General features: G+C 36.2%; 1 protein-coding gene across 3 annotated transcripts in view; it reads right to left on the bottom strand.

Moving 5' to 3' along the window:
* Positions 1–1,187: 1,187 nt before the first annotated feature.
* The window catches only part of LOC149790746 (cyclin-Y-like protein 1), a 50,277-nt gene continuing 31,816 nt past the window's right edge, over positions 1,188–19,648 (bottom strand). For all 3 annotated transcript variants that reach the window (XM_089972799.1, XM_089972800.1, XM_089972801.1), the window contains 3 exons: positions 19,159–19,325; positions 10,343–10,505; positions 1,188–9,600 (listed from right to left, as the gene is read on the bottom strand). In XM_089972799.1, the coding sequence (XP_089828925.1) occupies positions 9,484–9,600; positions 10,343–10,505; positions 19,159–19,325 (447 nt within the window). In that variant the 3' untranslated portion in view covers positions 1,188–9,483. The remainder of the gene's footprint in view (positions 9,601–10,342; positions 10,506–19,158; positions 19,326–19,648) is intronic.

The following is a 19,648-nucleotide window of genomic DNA, read 5'->3' as shown; positions in this document are numbered from 1 at the left end:
TTATCATGTACTGCACTGCCTCAACTCTTATAAGACTTTGTACGTAAATTTCTGCAATAGTTTTTGGATCGTTGTTTTCTTGGTAATAGCTTCTGGGAATCTCTTCCAGTGCTTGCCACTTCTGAAGCATTTTGCAACTAACATCGAGTGTGGATGCCATTGTTATATTAATACTGAAAGCATTTTTCAAACTGATTTGTTCATTACTACATTCATTATCACTGTTGATGTATTTAGTACGAATTTCAATGTCTTGATCACTAGCTTCACTCATTGATGACCTGGCTAACATCTGTGACTTGAAGTTTTCTTGTACAATAATACACAATGACTTTCCACAATTTTTGTTATAAATATGACCTAGTTTACGTTGTTGTTCAACCAAAGGTATCCCTAATTCAATTATTTATCAAGATGCTCCAGCAATGTATTTTAAAAATCATACATTTTTCAAGTCTCTATGGCAAATCTGTATGATGTAATAGTGATTTCATTTCTTGTGAGTTTATAAAAATGATTCCTGCATCAGATATTTTCTAATCCTCTCAAAATACAATACGCATCTGTCAAGATATGCCATAAGAAAACAATGGTGTAACCATGCAAGATATGTTTGCCATACATTCAGCATTTCCTCTATTTGTCCTTCAAAGAAACATAGCTTCTTTCTAAGAAAGGAAACGACGGTCTGTTCAAAATGTTTTCTTTCTGGTACTATTAGGCATGACTATTCAAATAATAATTTTCTTTTGCTTACAACTAGAACAAATATTTTAGCTATTCCAGAGCCAAGTGGCAGTGACCTGACCTGGAGCTTAGGTCACAGGTCAACTGTTTTTGTGTATTGGTTGTGGTTGTGTGGCAGCATTGTTTTTACCAAAGTGTTGCTGAGGTTTAGTTTCAGTTTGATAGCAAGTTGGCATACACAGGCAATTTTTATATTTTGTTTTAATATATGCATCGATGCAAAATGGTTGACAGTAAAATGCAAAATTTGTTACTACTGTACCTTTTTTGTGCACAAACAAGGTTCTAATCCCTGTTTAGAACAGAACCTTTGGTCATAATACCAAACCACACTCTAGACAATATTAACCTAAAAAGCAATGAGATCTAAGTAACATGTTACCAAACTCTAAATCATATAATTTTCATGACCAAAAAAGTTGTATAAATCTCGGGAGACATATTTTCTCAAATGTTTATTCACATTACATGTAACAGCAAACTTCTATGATTTGTTTTTCTCCCAAACCACTAAAATTTTCAGTTACAAGCTTACAGCATTAACCTGCTTGTTAAAATTAGACATTAAAATATGACGGTTTAGAGTACTTCATCATTAAATCTCTACAACAAATACTATCCGCTTGGTTTAAAAAACATACGATGACAAACAGTAGAAACAGCGATTTATTTAAAGTGTAATACACCTTATATACTCTCACATACATCAGATTAAACTCCAGTAACACAGACCCTGACCTTCCATTGTATAATGCACCAGCAGAACAGGGTTAGTAAGCCCAACAACATCAGAGAACCTAATCTGCAAGCACCGTTCTGAGTCTATGTTGACTATCTGCATGGAGCCAGATGTCACATTATGCAATGTCAGTTCTGGGTCTATGTTGACTGATCTACTAATTAGTCCCAACACACTGCATGGAGCCAGATGTCACATTAAGCAATGTCAGTTCTGGGTCTATGTTGACTGATCTACTAATTAGTCCCAACACACTGCATGGAGCCAGATGTCACATTATGCAATGTAAGTTCTGGGTCTATGTTGACTATCTACTAATTAGTCCCAACACACTGCATGGAGCCAGATGTCACATTATGCAATGTAAGTTCTGGGTCTATGTTGACTATCTACTAATTAGTCCCAACACATTGCATAGAGCCAGATGTCACATTATGCAATGTCAGTTCTGGGTCTATGCAGTTTACAATTGGATCTGATTAAAATGGAAAAAACTTGTGATGATGCCCTGTTAAAATAAAATGTGCATAACGTGATCATATTAATGTGAGAATGTAATTTAATAACTGAATGCGACCCTGTGTTTTCTGTTGTAACACTAATTAAGCAGCTGAATCTATGAAGGCAGATCTAAAACTATTCTTGCATTCTATGCAATGCATGCTTCTAGCATTTCATACTCCAAAAATCAGCACCTGTACATACTTTCTTATCAAAATATATACAGTGATAAATATTTTACCAGCTTCAAAAGCTAGCCATCCACATGCATTCTTGACTATTTACAAATATCACATCTATGTGCATGGTAAAAAATTTCAGTTTCATATAATTTACAGCTTAATTTATTTTTCAATATCCATTTTGACTGCTATTTAATCATAACTGATAAAAAAATGAAAAAAAAATTCACATAAGCAAAGTGAATGTTATAAAAAAATTTGATAGCTTCATGTGGGTCAATAGTTCTTACTGGGACCTTCTTGGGTTCTTCCTCCACTGACTATAATGGCTGCCATGTATCTTGCGCAGAGAAATGGTGTCAAACCTCTAACAAAAAATTATTTGAACTCGGCTAAAAGAGATGTCGTACAATGAGCAAATACTTGCAAGGATCTTTATATAGTCAATGAAACATACATCTAGGAGTGTATCTGTTTGCAAGCCTTTTCTTATCATTCCTATTCTTCCCAAAATACATACAAAGGAATCTAAAAAAGCGCACTATCTAAACATATCCATCCCAGCCAAGATGGGAATGAAAAGTTCATCCTCTTTCAGACACCAAGGACAACAACAAAAAAAAGTTTATCATACACCAAAATGCAATAAAAGACTAGAATATGAGTGACCAGGACACATTTCCAATTTAATGGACCAACGCCCAAGTCATGCACAATATCTGGCTAAATATGAAATAGGCAAAACCTTATGCAGCTGACAAACTGACTTGTGACTTCAAGCATGCACTGACTGACATCATTTAACACCATGGAGATTTCTTTTACTTTGAAACACGTCCATCTTTGTGTGAGAAAAATAAATTATGCCGCATGGAATATTTACTGATTCCTTTTTCCAAATAAATACTTATAAAAAGTCTGACTGCAATGTAAAATAGACAAAACAGTATTGCTTTGTTGGCAAGCAGATCAGGCGATTTGAGTTCTTTATTCAAGACTCTATTTGTGATGAACATCGAGTTGATGACAATTTTTCAAAGCATACACCATGAAGAACCTGTTTATTTATATACAAGTTATCAAAAAAGTCCACTTCTGCCACCATTAACTTAACGCTTCATGACCTGATGTCTACATGTTTCATCTCCTGGAAAGAAAAATGTTAAAAATTCATAGTGCCATCCAAGTAAGGCAAGCATTTATGATCCTCTTCGCTTCTGTGAGAATCACATGCCTAATTGCCTGGATTAAACAGTACAGTTGCTAATAGTGTACACTGGGTATTGTCTAGTAAAGACATGAATTGCCTGGCAAAGAATGTACCATCTAGCCATGACACGTACTGCCTAGTAAAGACATGAACTGCTTGGCAAAGACATGTACTACATAGCAATGACATTTATTGCTTGGCAATCTGCCGTGCAACACATGTACAGCCAAGCAAAAAACACTGCATGACAAACTGTACTGCAACACATGTACTGCCCTGAAAAGACATGAACTGCCTGGCAAATTAATGACCTACCTGGCAAAGTAATGTCCTACCTGGCAAATACACGTATTGCATGGCAAACTGCCAAGCAACACATATACTGCCCTGCCAAGGCATGAACTGTCTGGCAATCACATGTACTGCCTAGTAAAGGCATATACTGCCTAGCAAAGACATGTACTGTCCAGAAAAGACATGGTCAACTGCCCTGCAACACGTGTACTGCCTAGCAAAGATATGTATTGCCCTGCCAAGACATGTAATGCCTAGCAAACACAAATTGCCCTTCAAAAACATACTGTCAAGCAAAGATATGTATTGCCTAACAGACCAGTCTTGACCTATATTCACATGTATTGACCTATACAGACATGTACTGTATGACATTTATTACATAAGAAATGCATTTCTCTGCAAATAAATCACATGCTTTAATTACAGCTTACTCAGCTCTTTAGATCAAGAAAGAAATTTGAATTATAGTTCAGCTCTTTCTACCTGAACAGAAATGTAAACAGCCAGATTTTTCTACCAGAACAGAAATCTGAATAGCTCAGATCTTTCCACCAGAAGAGAGTAAATTTCTGACATATCAAGGAGTTGAACCTTAACAAAGCAGCAAAAAAACTTACACAAAGAATTTTTCTGAATGTCCGGAAAGAAAATGTATTACTTTTCAATGCATGAAAAGCATCAAAAGCAATGTGACTAGACTAATTAGAACAAATCTTGAATGACATGTAAACGTACAAATTTACAGGGCTGAAATTATTGAATTTGTTTCTTTTCCTGGGTATTAGTTTTCCTGGTTTTGCAATATAATTTACATTTTAACTGACACTTAAATTCATGATCTGCGGATTGGGTTGCTGGGTCTTTAAATTCATGATCTGAGCAAAAATGAAATCTAGAAATATTGGTACTGCCTGAAAAATAATGACATCACAGTACATGCCAACATTAGCTTTATCAGCACAAACAGGAAAACTTTGTACATTCCAGTCAGCCATAAAGGTTTTTAAACTAATACCTCTCCAATAAAAAGGAGAGTTTCACTTATACTGAGTCACTGCACTTGTATGTCAGAAAATAATGCCAAGTTAAAAAGAAACTTCTGAACACTGATTTTGAGATTACCAGTAAACATCATGGACCCATATAATTGGAGATGAGATCAATACGGACCCATATAATCCAAAATTAAGATTAAGCATCATGGACCCATATAATCTGACTTGAGATTAAGTATCATGGACCCAAATAATCCAAGGTGATTAGGCATCATGGACCCATATAAATAGAGTTGAAATTAAACATCATGGACCCATATAATTAGAGCTTAGATTAAGCATCATGGACCCATGTAATGCAAGCTGAAATTAAGCATCACAAACCCATATAATTGGAGTTAAGCTCATCACGGACCCATATAAAATCAGAGTGTATAATAAGCATCATGGACTCATATAATCCAAGTTGAGATTAAGCATCATGGACCCAGGCAATCAGAGTTTAGATTAAACATCAAGGACCCATATAATTAGAGTTGAGATTAAACATGGACCCGAATAATTAGAATTGAGATTAAACATGGACCCTAAAATTAGAACTGAGATTAGGCATCATGGACCCATGACATCCAAGTTGAGATTAAACCTCACAGACCCATATAATCAGAGTTTAGATTAAACATCAAGGACCCATATAATCAGAGTTGAGATTATACATTATGAACCCATGTAATCGAAGTTGAGATTAAACATCACAGACCCATATAATCAGAGTTGAGATTAAACATCAAGGACCCATATAATTAGAGTTGAGATTAAACATCATGGACCCATGTAATCCAAGTTGAGATTAAACATCACAGACCCATATAATCAGAGTTGAGATTAAACATCAAGGACCCATATAATTAGAGTTGAGATTAAACATCATGGACCCAAGTAATCCAAGTTGAGATTAAACATCACACACCCATATAATTAGAGCTGAGATTATACATTATGAACCCATGTAATCCAAGTTGAGATTAAACACCACAGACCCATATAATCAGAGTTGAGATTAAACATCAAGGACCCATATAATTAGAGTTGAGATTAAACATCATGGACCCAAGTAATCCAAGCTGAAATTAAACATCACAGACCCATATAATTAGAGTTGAGATTATACATTATGAACCCACGTAATCCAAGTTGAGATTAAACACCACAGACCCATATAATCAGAGTTGAGATTAAACATCATGGACCCAAGTAATCCAAGTTGAGATTAAACATCACAGACCCATATAATTAGAGTCGAGATTAAACATCATGGACCCATGTAATCCAAGCTGAGATTAAACACCACAGACCCATATAATTAGAGTTGAGATTAAACATCAAGGATCCATATAATTAGAGTTGAGATTAAACATCATGGACCCATGTAATCCAAGTTGAGATTAAACACCACAGACCCATATAATTAGAGTTGAGATTAAACATCAAGGATCCATATAATTAGAGTTGAGATTAAACATCATGGACCCATGTAATCCAAGTTGAGATTAAACACCACAGACCCATATAATTAGAGTTGAGATTAAACATCATGGACCCATGTAATCCAAGTTGAGATTAAACACCACAGACCCATATAGTCGAGTTCAGATTAAGGATCATGGACCCGTATCAGCCAACACTGATTCATATAATCAGAGTCTAGGAGTATCTCAAACACAAGATTGCCAATACTCCATCCAATTTTAGTTTACATGTTATAAATAAAAATTACTTCTATTGTCTGGATATGTTGTGTGAAAATTTAAATTCTAATTTTTCCAAAACATTTTGTTCATGAAATTAATACCTCCTTTTTTTGTGTTCTAATGAACCTGGTACATTCAATGATCGATGCCAGTTGGAAGTGGGCTGGGTAAACTATGATGTTGTTCACCCTCCCATTTGCTTGTACCCCTCTACCCACTTAAAAACAAAAAAGCATGAAGGATATAAAAGATATAAAAAGTGCACAAAACTTAGTCACTTCATTCATCAATTTATACTTTCTAAACTGATTGTCACCAGGGGGGTCCCAAACACTATCAACTAATGGTGCTGGAAACCAAACTCTCAATATAACCAACCAGACAGTTTCTGTCTTTTCTGCTTTCCAAACAGTCCATTTCAATACAAACTGTGTCATCTGCATCCAATATTAGCAATGTATTGTTTTAATATTTATAAAAAGTTAACAAATAAAAAGGAGGAACTCTTGAATACATGTGCTCAAAGAGATGTAACTCCAAATTCAGAGATTATCAAAGAGGGTGGTCTGAAAATATAGACTTGCCCATGCCAATATGGTGACTGTGTTAATGAACAAACAAGTCGGCAACAATCATAAATTGATGATTTATATGACTAAGTACTGTTCATTTGTTATATCCTCAAGGCTTTTTGTTTTTAAATCAGAGAGAGGTACAATTAAATCAGAGGGTAACCAAAAACTATATATCAAATCAGTGCTTGTAAACATAAAACACATGATGTTTTGGTGTTTTCTTTTTAAAAAAAATCAACACTGGTTGCAGTGCTCGCATTTTTCCTTCTGTTTATGTAAATAAACTGTCATTGGAGATCAGTGTTCACAAACATCAAGAAGTGTTAGATGCATAATTTTTCCAACTATGTTTTCTTTTTTTGCTGCGAGTGATATCCTCCATTTGTGCATGCACATGTTGAGTCAAAACAAAAATGGCGACAGTAAACAGTGCTGATGGGACTTAGTCCTATAATTGTATAAGCTCAAGACTCAAGAAGAAAATGGTTAAATTCTTAATGGAGCACTGAAAGAAAATTTATTCTGGCCATCTACACAACAAGACATTATTTAGGTGACAAAGTGGCAAGAATATCTTCAAAAAACAAAATTCTCAGCCTGGAGAAAGATATAAAAAATCTGGTAAATCGAGAAAAACTCAGGATATAATCAGGTGTTCAAAGTGGTTTCAAGGTCCAAAGGTCTATTCAATCACTTTTTTCAGTAAGGGTAAAACACAAAAATTTGAATTTCTACTTTCTGTCAGATTAAAAATGAACCTGGCATCCAAACATTATTACAAAAGGAAATATAGTGTCTGGAAGACTGGAGCATCTCGATATTTTGATCATTGATAATATTCCAAGATATGCTTAATTTAAGACCTAACACATTCCATTATTTATTAAAAAAATATATATAACTCTCGTAAACCAAACCAGTTTTCTTCTCAAAATTATTGATCAGTACAAAGCAGAAACTATACTAAGAATTTTGTGCTACCGAGACAATCATGTCTTATTTTCTTTAAAATTTTGCTAAATTGAGGGGAAAATACGAGATGATTTGTGCTGGAAATATCATGTATTTTGTGGACATATAACTGGGTACTTATTTTCATGACTCTTTTATTGCATGGCAGCATGGAAGTAAGAAGGATATTTACAGATTGTTAAAATGGACACCACCTTTTCATATCAAATGCAAATCTGCACAGATTAAAAAGTTAACTTCCTGCATGACCTCACTGTCATGAATGATTTTTATTCATTGATAAAGCAAATGTGGTTCTTCCATGTTACAACAATTAACTCACACCCATACAAATTTTTTATTACAACTAAAGAAATCTATCTGGGTACATATATGTATGCCTTACTTCATCCAAATGTAGGGTTGATAATATCAATGAAACTTCCCAATATCAGCACATTTCTGACAAAAAAATGTCGGTCATTTTACAGAGGTGGCCAACAAAATGAGGTTGACTAGTATAAAAAATCCCAACTTGGGTCAAATTATGTGACCTATCTACAGAAAAGACATGGTCTTGATTTCATCAACTGAACTTAAGACTTGATTTAGACTGACCTTAAATTGACCAATCAAAAGCTTTAAGTCAGAACAATACAGCACCATCTGTCAATAAAGTTATATTTAACATGGATATAATTTGTCCCAGTCCTCAGGGACATTGAGAAATATTATTACATGGAGTTACCTTGAAGTAATCTATAGGATTAGTAGAGCTGTCATTCATTCACTCATTTTAAACAAAAATGTGCTCCCTGTATAATCCATAACAAAAAGGAAAGTACAAAAAAACGGTTTGGTCCTTTTGGTAAAACTCTGAAAATCTGGAATTCTATTTCTGTTTCTTTTGTAAATAATATTTTCTAGCTGAAGACAACTGGCACAATTCTGAATCTATTTACCAGGTAAGAAAAAAACATGCATTTTTACAAAACATTTTGCAATACGTTTCTCTGTAAAACAGTTCATTTATATATTGTAATACACAATCATTTTCCTTCCTTAAATAAAAAACCATCCAACACATGCACAGTTGCTTGGACCAGCATTATTCATTAAAAAAGATGGTCATTATGAGGGCCAGCATTTATGCACTGCATACATGAAAAGTCTTCAATTCATGTTGGACAATGTGATTGGTGTTCTATAGTCACATGATCTGGTTACATGATTTATATTTCCACAGACTGGTACACAATATCTATAAATTTTTGTATTACACTAGTCTAGACAGTAACACATATTGATTGCACATCTACATAAGTAAATCCGACTCAACAGACTTCCAAATATGAAGATTATGTAGTGTTCCTATCAAATCACTTTCCTGGAGACTGCTCCATTTGAGACAGATGGTAGACCCTAATGGTCCCTTGAAGAGTCCCTAATGGTTCCTTAAGGGTAATGACTAAATAAAGATTTGATGTATGTTCAGGTACAAAAGCCTCGATAAAAAAAAAGATTCTGTAGTCATGTCAAGACAAAATAGCCACACTTGATCTATGACTCGTAATGCCATCCAAACTGTTGGATCTTCCAAGCTTTGGTTTTAACCACAACTTATAATTGTCTTCACATATGCTGGACATGGCCTGAAAAGAGAAGGAAAACAATGGTTTTGAAATCATTACTGTGAAATGCTTTGAATTCATTGTGTTCTTAACTGGTTAGGTCACGCAATAAAAATACATTTTTCCTATTGCACTGGTTTTTTAAAATTAAGATGGGCAGGTCGTTGTTTAAATAAACAATATATATATATTGCATGTGATTTTTGTGATTTTTTTTTTACCATGGGGGAAAAAAGTGCTAGGGTCAGCAATGAGAAAGAGGGCTGGTCAGCCTACAGGAAACATATTTCTTAGTTTGGCCTTTTATCAAGCTTGAAATATAAGTGACCATACCTAAATGAATGCTGGCTTAAGTAGTATAAAAATTTCAAACCATCTTCAATACAATAATATACAGTTTGGCCTTTTATTATTGCCTATTACTCCCTAACACACATTATAGGGGCCCCAAGTGGCCGAGTCGTGTAAAGCACTCTCTGTTATGGATCACTGCCATCTCACCTTTGTCTGTGTGGATTCGAGTCTAGGATTCGGACAATGTGGTTATGTGAGAAAGCTTGCCAGTAGCTTCTTGTGGGTCGGTGGTTCTTCCCAGGGTTTTCCCGGGTTCTTCCTCCACCATTAATACTGGCTGCCATGCATAGCCTATCGTGTGCTGAAAAATGGCGTTAAACCCCACAACAACAACACACATTATAGTTACATTTGGTGGGATGGGGTGAAGGATCAAAGGAAGAAAAGAGATAAAAGTGATACAACTAACCTCTAATTTCAGGGCTCTTTCTTTGCTCAGAGGTTCCACAGGGAAGGTCAGATCATGAGCATCAGCCAGGGCCCGTAACTCAAAATAGTACTTGGCATACACACTAGATGGCACATTGATATTGAACTGCAGCATCTCCAGAAACTGACGCTCCAGCTCATTCCTAAAAGAATTCAGTAGATGTATTATCTACGTTAAAGTCGCAATATTTGTGTTTTGGTACTTATTTTCTTGTTGATATTCATACAATCTGTAGGTAGATGTATTATCTACGTTAAAGTCGCAATATCTGTGTTTTGGTACTTATTTTCTTGTTGATATTCATACAATCTGTAGGTAGATGTATTATCTACGTTAAAGTCGCAATATCTGTGTTTTGGTACTTATTTTCTTGTTGATATTCATACAATCCGTAGGTAGATGTATTATCTACGTTAAAGTCGCAATATCTGTGTTTTGGTACTTATTTTCTTGTTGATATTTATACAATCTGTAGGTAGATGTATTATCTACGTTAAAGTCGCAATATTTGTGTTTTGGTACTTATTTTCTTGTTGATATTCATACAATCTGTAGGTAGATGTATTATCTACGTTAAAGTCACAATATCTGTGTTTTGGTACTTATTTTCTTGCTGATATTCATACAATCCGTAGGTAGATGTATTATCTACGTTAAAGTCGCAATATCTGTGTTTTGGTACTTATTTTCTTGTTGATATTCATACAATCTGTAGGTAGATGTATTATCTACGTTAAAGTCGCAATATTTGTGTTTTGGTAATTATTTTCTTGTTGATATTTATACAATCTGTAGGTAGATGTATTATCTACGTTAAAGTCACAATATTTGTGTTTTGGTACTTATTTTCTTGTTGATATTCATACAATCTGTAGGTAGATGTATTATCTACGTTAAAGTCACAATATCTGTGTTTTGGTACTTATTTTCTTGTTGATATTCATACAATCTGTAGGTAGATGTATTATCTACGTTAAAGTCACAATATCTGTGTTTTGGTACTTATTTTCTTGTTGATATTCATACAATCTGTAGGTAGATGTATTATCTACGTTAAAGTCGCAATATCTGTGTTTTGGTACTTATTTTCTTGTTGATATTCATACAATCTGTAGGTAGATGTATTATCTACGTTAAAGTCGCAATATCTGTGTTTTGGTACTTATTTTCTTGTTGATATTCATACAATCTGTAGGTAGATGTATTATCTACGTTAAAGTCGCAATATCTGTGTTTTGGTACTTATTTTCTTGTTGATATTTATACAATCTGTAGGTAGATGTATTATCTACGTTAAAGTCGCAATATCTGTGTTTTGGTACTTATTTTCTTGTTGATATTCATACAATCTGTAGGTAGATGTATTATCTACGTTAAAGTCGCAATATCTGTGGTTTGGTACTTATTTTCTTGTTGATATTCATACAATCTGTAGGTAGATGTATTATCTACGTTAAAGTCGCAATATCTGTGTTTTGGTACTTATTTTCTTGTTGATATTTATACAATCTGTAGGTAGATGTATTATCTACGTTAAAGTCGCAATATCTGTGTTTTGGTACTTATTTTCTTGTTGATATTTATACAATCTGTAGGTAGATGTATTATCTACGTTAAAGTCGCAATATTTGTGTTTTGGTACTTATTTTCTTGTTGATATTTATACAATCTGTAGGTAGATGTATTATCTACGTTAAAGTCACAATATCTGTGTTTTGGTACTTATTTTCTTGTTGATATTTATACAATCTGTAGGTAGATGTATTATCTAAGTTAAAGTCGCAATATCTGTGTTTTGGTACTTATTTTCTTGTTGATATTCATACAATCTGTAGGTAGATGTATTATCTACGTTAAAGTCACAATATCTGTGTTTTGGTACTTATTTTCTTGTTGATATTTATACAATCTGTAGGTAGATGTATTATCTATGTTAAAGTCACAATATCTGTGTTTTGGTACTTATTTTCTTGTTGATATTCATACAATCTGTCTGAGTTCTATAAACAGAGCTTTTCAAAAAATTTCAGTGTTAACCATGCATAGTAAATTAGCACTGAGACATATTATTGCTATGGAGATGCAGACTACCTGATTAGTGAAGCTGCTGTTTGTTTTGACATGAACTAGCTCCTTTCATGAAAATGCTTCACTACCAAATATATCTTAAAAATAACTCTTACCTAAAAATGATCATCTGGGGGTGATATGATGTCTTTAGCAACAACAATACTCCTTGGTTGTTGCCAATGTATTTACATTCATTTGTTTGCTAGTTTCAACTATTTGCATATTTGAAAAATCACAAATAGACGTAATTGAGAAATCTTGATTTCTTTCAGAATAAACTACCAGGAAATTCATTTATTTTTATCTCAGATTACTGAAGATTTGAGAAAAGAATAATTCAATTCATGTGTGGTTTGGACCCTGACAAATAAGATGAAGCAGAGTACATTCATCACTATGGAGACGCTAATTGAGCCAGCAATACTGACATAGGTTATACCACGTCTAACAGAACACTATGAGATGAAAGACCAAGAATGCCATCTCCGACCTTCATCCCATGGCCTGTTTTCAGTCAAATGTGCTCAAATACTATGCTAGTGGCAAAAACAATAACGCACATATGCACTCACACACATACCATGGGGGGAAAAAGTGCTAGGGTCAGCAATGAGAAACAGGGATGGTCCGCAAACTTGAAATACATATTTCTTAGCTTGGCCTTATATCAAGCTGGAGATATAACTGACCATACCTAAATGAAAGCTGGCTTAAGTAGTATAAAAATTTCTAACCATTTTCAATACAATATACAGTTTGGCCTTTAATTACTTCCTATTACTCCCTAACACACATTATAGTTACATTTGGTGGGATGGGATGAAGGAACAAAGGAAGAAAAGAGATAAAAGTAATACAACTAACCTCTAATTTCCAACCACAGTTTCCAACTTATCTCCATACTCACACTCACACACACACAATTTGGTCTCGGAAGTTGTTCCTTCTTACAGCGGTGAATATAACCCACTCTATCAAGGACATGGCTGCTTCAGCTGAAATGTGGTCTCTTTCTTCCTTTTTTGTTGTAAGAAGAAGTGAGATCTCCATCTTCTGATTGGCTGTATTTATCACTTTAGAGCCCCTTTGGGGTTCTGGAGATGCTCTTGTAGCAAAGAGACCAATGAAGATAGCTGTTTTAAGACAAAGGACTGATTTGCCATCACTAGGAGTATCTTCTTGGCAGTTAAAACTGTGAACATCATGAGTGAAACCATCATGACAGAACTGAGGACAACTCAGATCAACTGACAATGCCTGTATCCGACTGATTTTGTCTGCTGTAGCCAGAGCAACAGGAAGCATGTTTTGTTTCAGAGGTGAGTGAAGGTGGCTGTAGACACTGGTTTGTGATATGTTTAGTCAACCATGTCAAAACACATTGAAGATTTCATTATGGACTAAGATCAAAATCTTTCGAGTCGAAAATAAAAATAAAGTTGGAGAGGTCTTTGTTTAGGCCAATATTCTCCCCCCCAAGAAGCTGAAAGATGTCCGAGATTGTGGAATGGTAGCCTGCAACAGTTTTATATTCTCATTCACACTAATGGAAGAAAAGCCCCAACATCTCCTTTGAAAGTGGTGAGTCTAGTTGCCTAAGTAGTTGTACCCTCCACCACTTATTCTTATTCTGAGATTTGTTTCCTTCTAAGGGCTTATTTGATATGAACCTGGCATTCAAGTTCAGCATCTCTGGTTTTGGAAAGAAGAACCTCCATTCATGTTTGCCTGAGCAGGTGAAAGGAAGGCAGGATTTTCATGGGAATCTCCACTGCTAATTTCAAGAGATTATTTATGCATGACTTTTCTCGCTCCTGGCAAAACTAGAGGAATCTGAGGTATTGGAGGGAAAATGTATGCAGTAAGACCATTCCATTTGAAGGAAATAGCATCAACTACCCAGGTTTCCATGTCTGTAGCTCATGAGACAAAAGTTGTGGGCTTAATATTCCACTATATCACAAATGATAGGTCATTGCCAACTGGCACAGGTCTGACTGAAGGCTGAGGGAGAGAAAGGACATCGCGTCTCCTAGAACATTCAGGGATGTAGTGGACATAAATGTGGACTGGCTGATGATGACACAGACTACAAAAATAACAAACTAGGAGGCAGAGGTTACATGACCTTTTTCCCTGAGGCAGAGGTTACATGACCTGTTTCTCTCTTGCCTTCAGAATTAGTTTAAAGCAGTATAGTCATTGGACAAAATGAAAATGCCATTTCCTGACAGCCTCTTCTGCCCTGACTGAAAGACACATGCAGTAGCCCTTGTCTCCAGGCCATTAATGTGTAATATATACAAGTCTTCATGATGAGGCCAGACTGAATTTTCCAGGAAGGAGGGTAGGCAAGAAGGAGAGTGGGCTCCCCATAGCCTGTTATGTTAGCATTTTTACAGATCATAAACCCCAAAGGACTAAGATTCAGACTATATCCACAATTGTCATGAAGCCCCCAGGGACTGAGATTCAGACTATCAACAAATGTCATGAAGCCCCCAGGGACTGAGATTCAGACTGTCCACAATTGTCATGAAGCCCCCAGGGACTTAGATTCAGACTATATCCACAACTGTCATGAAACCATCAGGTACTTAAATTCAGACTGTCCACAACTGTCATGAAACCATCAGGGACTGGAATTCAGACTGTCCACAAGTGTCATGAAACCATCAGGGACTTAGATTCAGACCATCAACAACTGTCATGAATCCCCAGTGACTAAGAGTCAGATTCTACTCACAACTGTCATGAAGCCATGGGGCCCGCAATTTTAAGACTCTAGCAATGATTCACACAAAGCCCCCAGGGACTAAAATTCAGACTCTATCCGCAACTATCATGAAGTCCCTAGGGACTGAAAGACAGACTATCCATGACTGACATGAAGCCTCTGGGGCTGAGATTCAGATTGAAAGGGAATGCCCCGAACTGGTAGACATCTAAAGTGTAAGGGTACACGTCTTGCAGGTCTAGGTTCACATTGAAAATCCCACCCACCCACCCACCCACTGTTATGTCTCATACTAAACATGACACCTGAATGAAAGGAGAGTTTAGATCCACGACCAGACAGAGCCTGGCACTGACTTGGGGACCTAGAAAATGATCTGGAGTAAGAGCTCAGTTTGAACTGAGGACTCAGTGTTGAGTCTTGCTGGCTGCAGTAAGAGCCCAGTTTGAAATAAGGGCTCAGTGTTGAGTCTTGCTGGTTGCAGTAAGAGACCAGTTTGAACTGAGGTCTCAGTGTTGAGTCTTGCTGTCTGCTGAACATCCCCTTGTTTAGCTCTCTTACATCATGTGTATTGAAAGGTGTCTTTGGTAATGCTGGAAGGTAAGTAGTGCCCTATGGGTCAGTGCATTTACTATTCCATGGAAATGTGTTAAATTTTCCATTGCCCTGGAATGTCAGCAAAGTGCATCATATGTATACTAAGGATTGACAGGAGACGAAGCTAATCAAAACTGGTTGGTGGCCTGTGGAAACTGGGTAAAAGGATTGGTAGAGGTGTTCCTCCTTTTTAAATGCTTATAGGGGGATCCTTCATGTTTCTCTGATCTCTCCTGGGTCACTGACCCTGTATGAGGTGTGTGTGGGAATTAGCAAGAAGCCATAGGAGGCTTAGTAGGCTGATATGGACAGGATTTGGAGGCAGAAGCCAAAATACCATGCTGATGAACGAAAAAGAGTTTTTTTTCTGGATATCAATGGATCATCAAGGGAAGCTTCATACACTGAAGAATGGTATTATAGGACAGCTTGCTGTGCTGGCTGCAATGATCAAGCGGTCAAAACGGCTACATGGGATGGTGAACAAAATTGGAAGTCAATCCAACCTAGTGACAATTTTTTATCTCCAGGCATTTACTACATCACTGACAGTCACAGACTATACTTAATATACATGACATCCAGTTTTCAGCCTGTGAAGCACTCAAGTGGCCCAAGTGGTTAGAATATCAACCTCAGATGTCACAGGTTTGAACCCCTGTTAAGTCATACCAAAAACTTACAAAAATGGTACTAGCAGCTGCCTTGATTGGTGCTCAGCACTAAGAGGTTAGTGTTAGGACTGATCAGCCTGGTGTCAGGATAATGTGACTGGGTGGGACATGATGCTACATGTCTGCAGCATGATGCCCCTATGCTAGACATCAGACATCATAATAATCATAGCAATATGACTCAAACTGTTAAAGCTATTCTATAAAACCCAAAACACACACAGACGCATACACACATAGACACACACAGAGTATGCTTCCTAGCATGAGCATAACTAGTACCTGGCAAACTGCTGTGACTGGGTACCAATCCTTCAACCACTTGTCTGGCTTGGCAAACAGTGGACATTTTGGCATGTCTGACATTTTGGGAGGGTTTGATTTGTGAGGTAGAAGATGTACTCCTAATGTATTATGGCTGAAGAATAAGACTGACAATATGTCGGACAACTGCACATACTTCATTATGGATTGCATCATGGAAAATAATTTTCTTGTGAAATAGTGGTCACACAGAAAACACTATGGCCATGTAAATTCTGTCCATCTTTGTCTTTTTTTTAAGCATCTGCAACATTAAACACTAAATGAAACATAACAAATCCACACAACAGTGCTGGCATATACTGCATGGTCATGTTTCAATCACAGTGATATCATGGTTCCTATAGTTTAAAATGAGCCTACTGATGACACAACAGTATTTTAAAAAAAGGAATGAACACTGAACACACCATGGTGCTTGAAATCACTCAGATGCATATTTTACCAAGGTGTAACAGAGCATTACACATGTACAGCCCTCCCACAATGACATAAAGGAGGTAATCACACCCAAGATTTATCATCTCTCCTTGAGTTATCAAACATGATTTTGGTATTCCACAAAAAAATCTGAAAATCTGAAAGGGAGTTAGGGGGTTCACCCCCAATGGGATCTCGAGGGGCAGCGCACCTGATCTGGGGGTCCGTGGGGCTGAAGGCCCCTGACCAAAAATGCATTTTACAATCATAAAAAACTGCTCCTGCTGTAACTTATGATCATAATATACAATAAAATAATCATCTGAAAAACTAACAAACTTACCAAAAAGTTTTCAACTTGAATAATTTCACAATATTTATACCAAATAGATTATACTTCTCTCTTTTCATAACAAATCTGTAAAATAAACACCCAAGTACAGCAACTATATACAAATAATCCCATATATTCACTGGTCTTTTTCTCCAGTGGACACAGCCTGTTGATATTCCAGTTGAGCTCTTTGTGTGGCTTTGGCAAAGATTTGTTTAGACTTCCTTTTTGACTGACCTTTTGGCTCAATGTGCAATCGTTTCTTTTCCTTCTCAATGAGAGCCTTTCTCCTTTCAAGCTGGTGCGTGTATTGGCGACATGCAGTGCGCATATTATGACAGAGAGCTACATCTGTTCTCTCATGCAAGAAATATTTCTTATTATAGTAATTAACTCTTCCAACTGCGATTAATGTAGAACAGAGGTCGCAAAATACCAGTCCTCTATAGTTTCTTATAACGTGACCAACTAAATTCCCGTCAACTTTTCGCTCCAGCTTTTCCCATTTCCAAAAGTTTTTTGTGTGTAATGTGTGTGTGTGTGTGATTTGGATTTTTAACGTAGCTTTAACAATTTTTTTTATAGTGATGTCTAGCACTGGGGCATCATGCCACAGACATGTAGCATGATGTCCCACCCAGTCACATTATCCTGACACCAGGCCAACCAGTCGTAACACTAACCTCATAATGTTGAGCGCCAAGCAAGGAAGCTGTTAGTACCATTTTTGTAAGTCTTTGGTATGACTTGGCCAGGGATCAAACCCACAACCGCCTGCATCCAAGGCGGACGCTATAACCACTAGGCCATCGGAGCGGTTTCATATGTTTTTTAATCCTTTATCTAAACTTCTTGTGTCACGGTCTCTCTCAACAACTTGGGATGCCATTTTTTGCAAACACGCTTCTTCTTTCCATTGCCATCAGTTTCCAGTACACAAAGATTCATTGGATGAATTTAAACTTTTGACCAATCAGAATACTCTTTACGAGAGTCGTGGGTTAACTAATATATGGAGCGAAAATGTTACAAGGGTCATTGTGGAATGGGACAGAACAGACTGTTTTTTAAAAAAAACGGATCGGAGATGATAAAATAAACACCAGACTATATCAAGAAAAATCAGATTAAAGTCATGAGAAAAGCGAAATTTGTTTTAAAACGGAGAAAAATCATGTCTGAGTTATGTCCCAATTTTCAAAACCAAAAGGTCAACGTAGTTAAAGAAAGAAAAGTGCCTATTATTAGTAACAAAAAATGGACAGAATACCACAGGCTTGGGAGGGCATTTACTAGTAGGACATAACAAAAGAGAAATTGAGAGTTTAGAAATTGATTAGGTATCTGTATCGAGAAGAAATATTTTGGTGACAAGATGTTGATTTAAATGAACCTAAAAATATAGCCACTATAAGTTTACCATTTTTCTTGGGGGTGCCAGTTTTTGTGGACTTTGTGGATGCTAACAACCACACGTTTGCAGAATTAAAAAAAACTATGATCCTTCCGTGGAAACAATCAGACTCTTGTTAAATCTGCAAATTTTGCAAAGCCCCCCCCCCATGATATGCAGGAAAATTAATGAATTTACTGCAATCTAGATTACTGCACTCTCATGAAACTAAGTTTATATGCTTACATGTCTTCCACTGCGATATCTTTGAGGATCTGACAGTAGTCTACATTCCACACAGCTTGGTCATCCCACACTTTGGAAGCAAGGAGAATAGCACCCAGGACAATACGCTTCCAGTTACACGGGGCTATGTCAATCTCCCCATATGTGAGTAATCTCTCAAGATACACCTGTAATATAATAACAGATATGAGAAAATTCAATAAATTTTTTTTCTGCTCCAAAACCATCATCCTTCATGATAAGACAGATCTGTAAAATTGTAATTGAGATGGAAAGTAAAAACCAACACGGTATAACACTGACCTAAAAGAATTCCTTAATCTCAAACAGCTCTAAAGTTAAAAAGTGGCCAGGCGCGTGTGATGGAAAACATACAATACTGAGTCATGACCATGAAAAATCTTCTAATGACAATATATTCTTACGAAACCACGCCTTAAAAGATGTACAAAATCAAAGTGAAACGAACAATGTAAGTAAAATCAACAAG

This window comes from Sinohyriopsis cumingii, chromosome 10 (genome assembly GCF_028554795.1).
Source record: "Sinohyriopsis cumingii isolate HCF-2022 chromosome 10, ASM2855479v2, whole genome shotgun sequence".
NCBI lineage: Eukaryota > Metazoa > Mollusca > Bivalvia > Unionida > Unionidae > Sinohyriopsis > Sinohyriopsis cumingii.
Note: the sequence above shows the minus strand (reverse complement) of the source record. Positions and strands in the feature narration are given on the sequence as shown.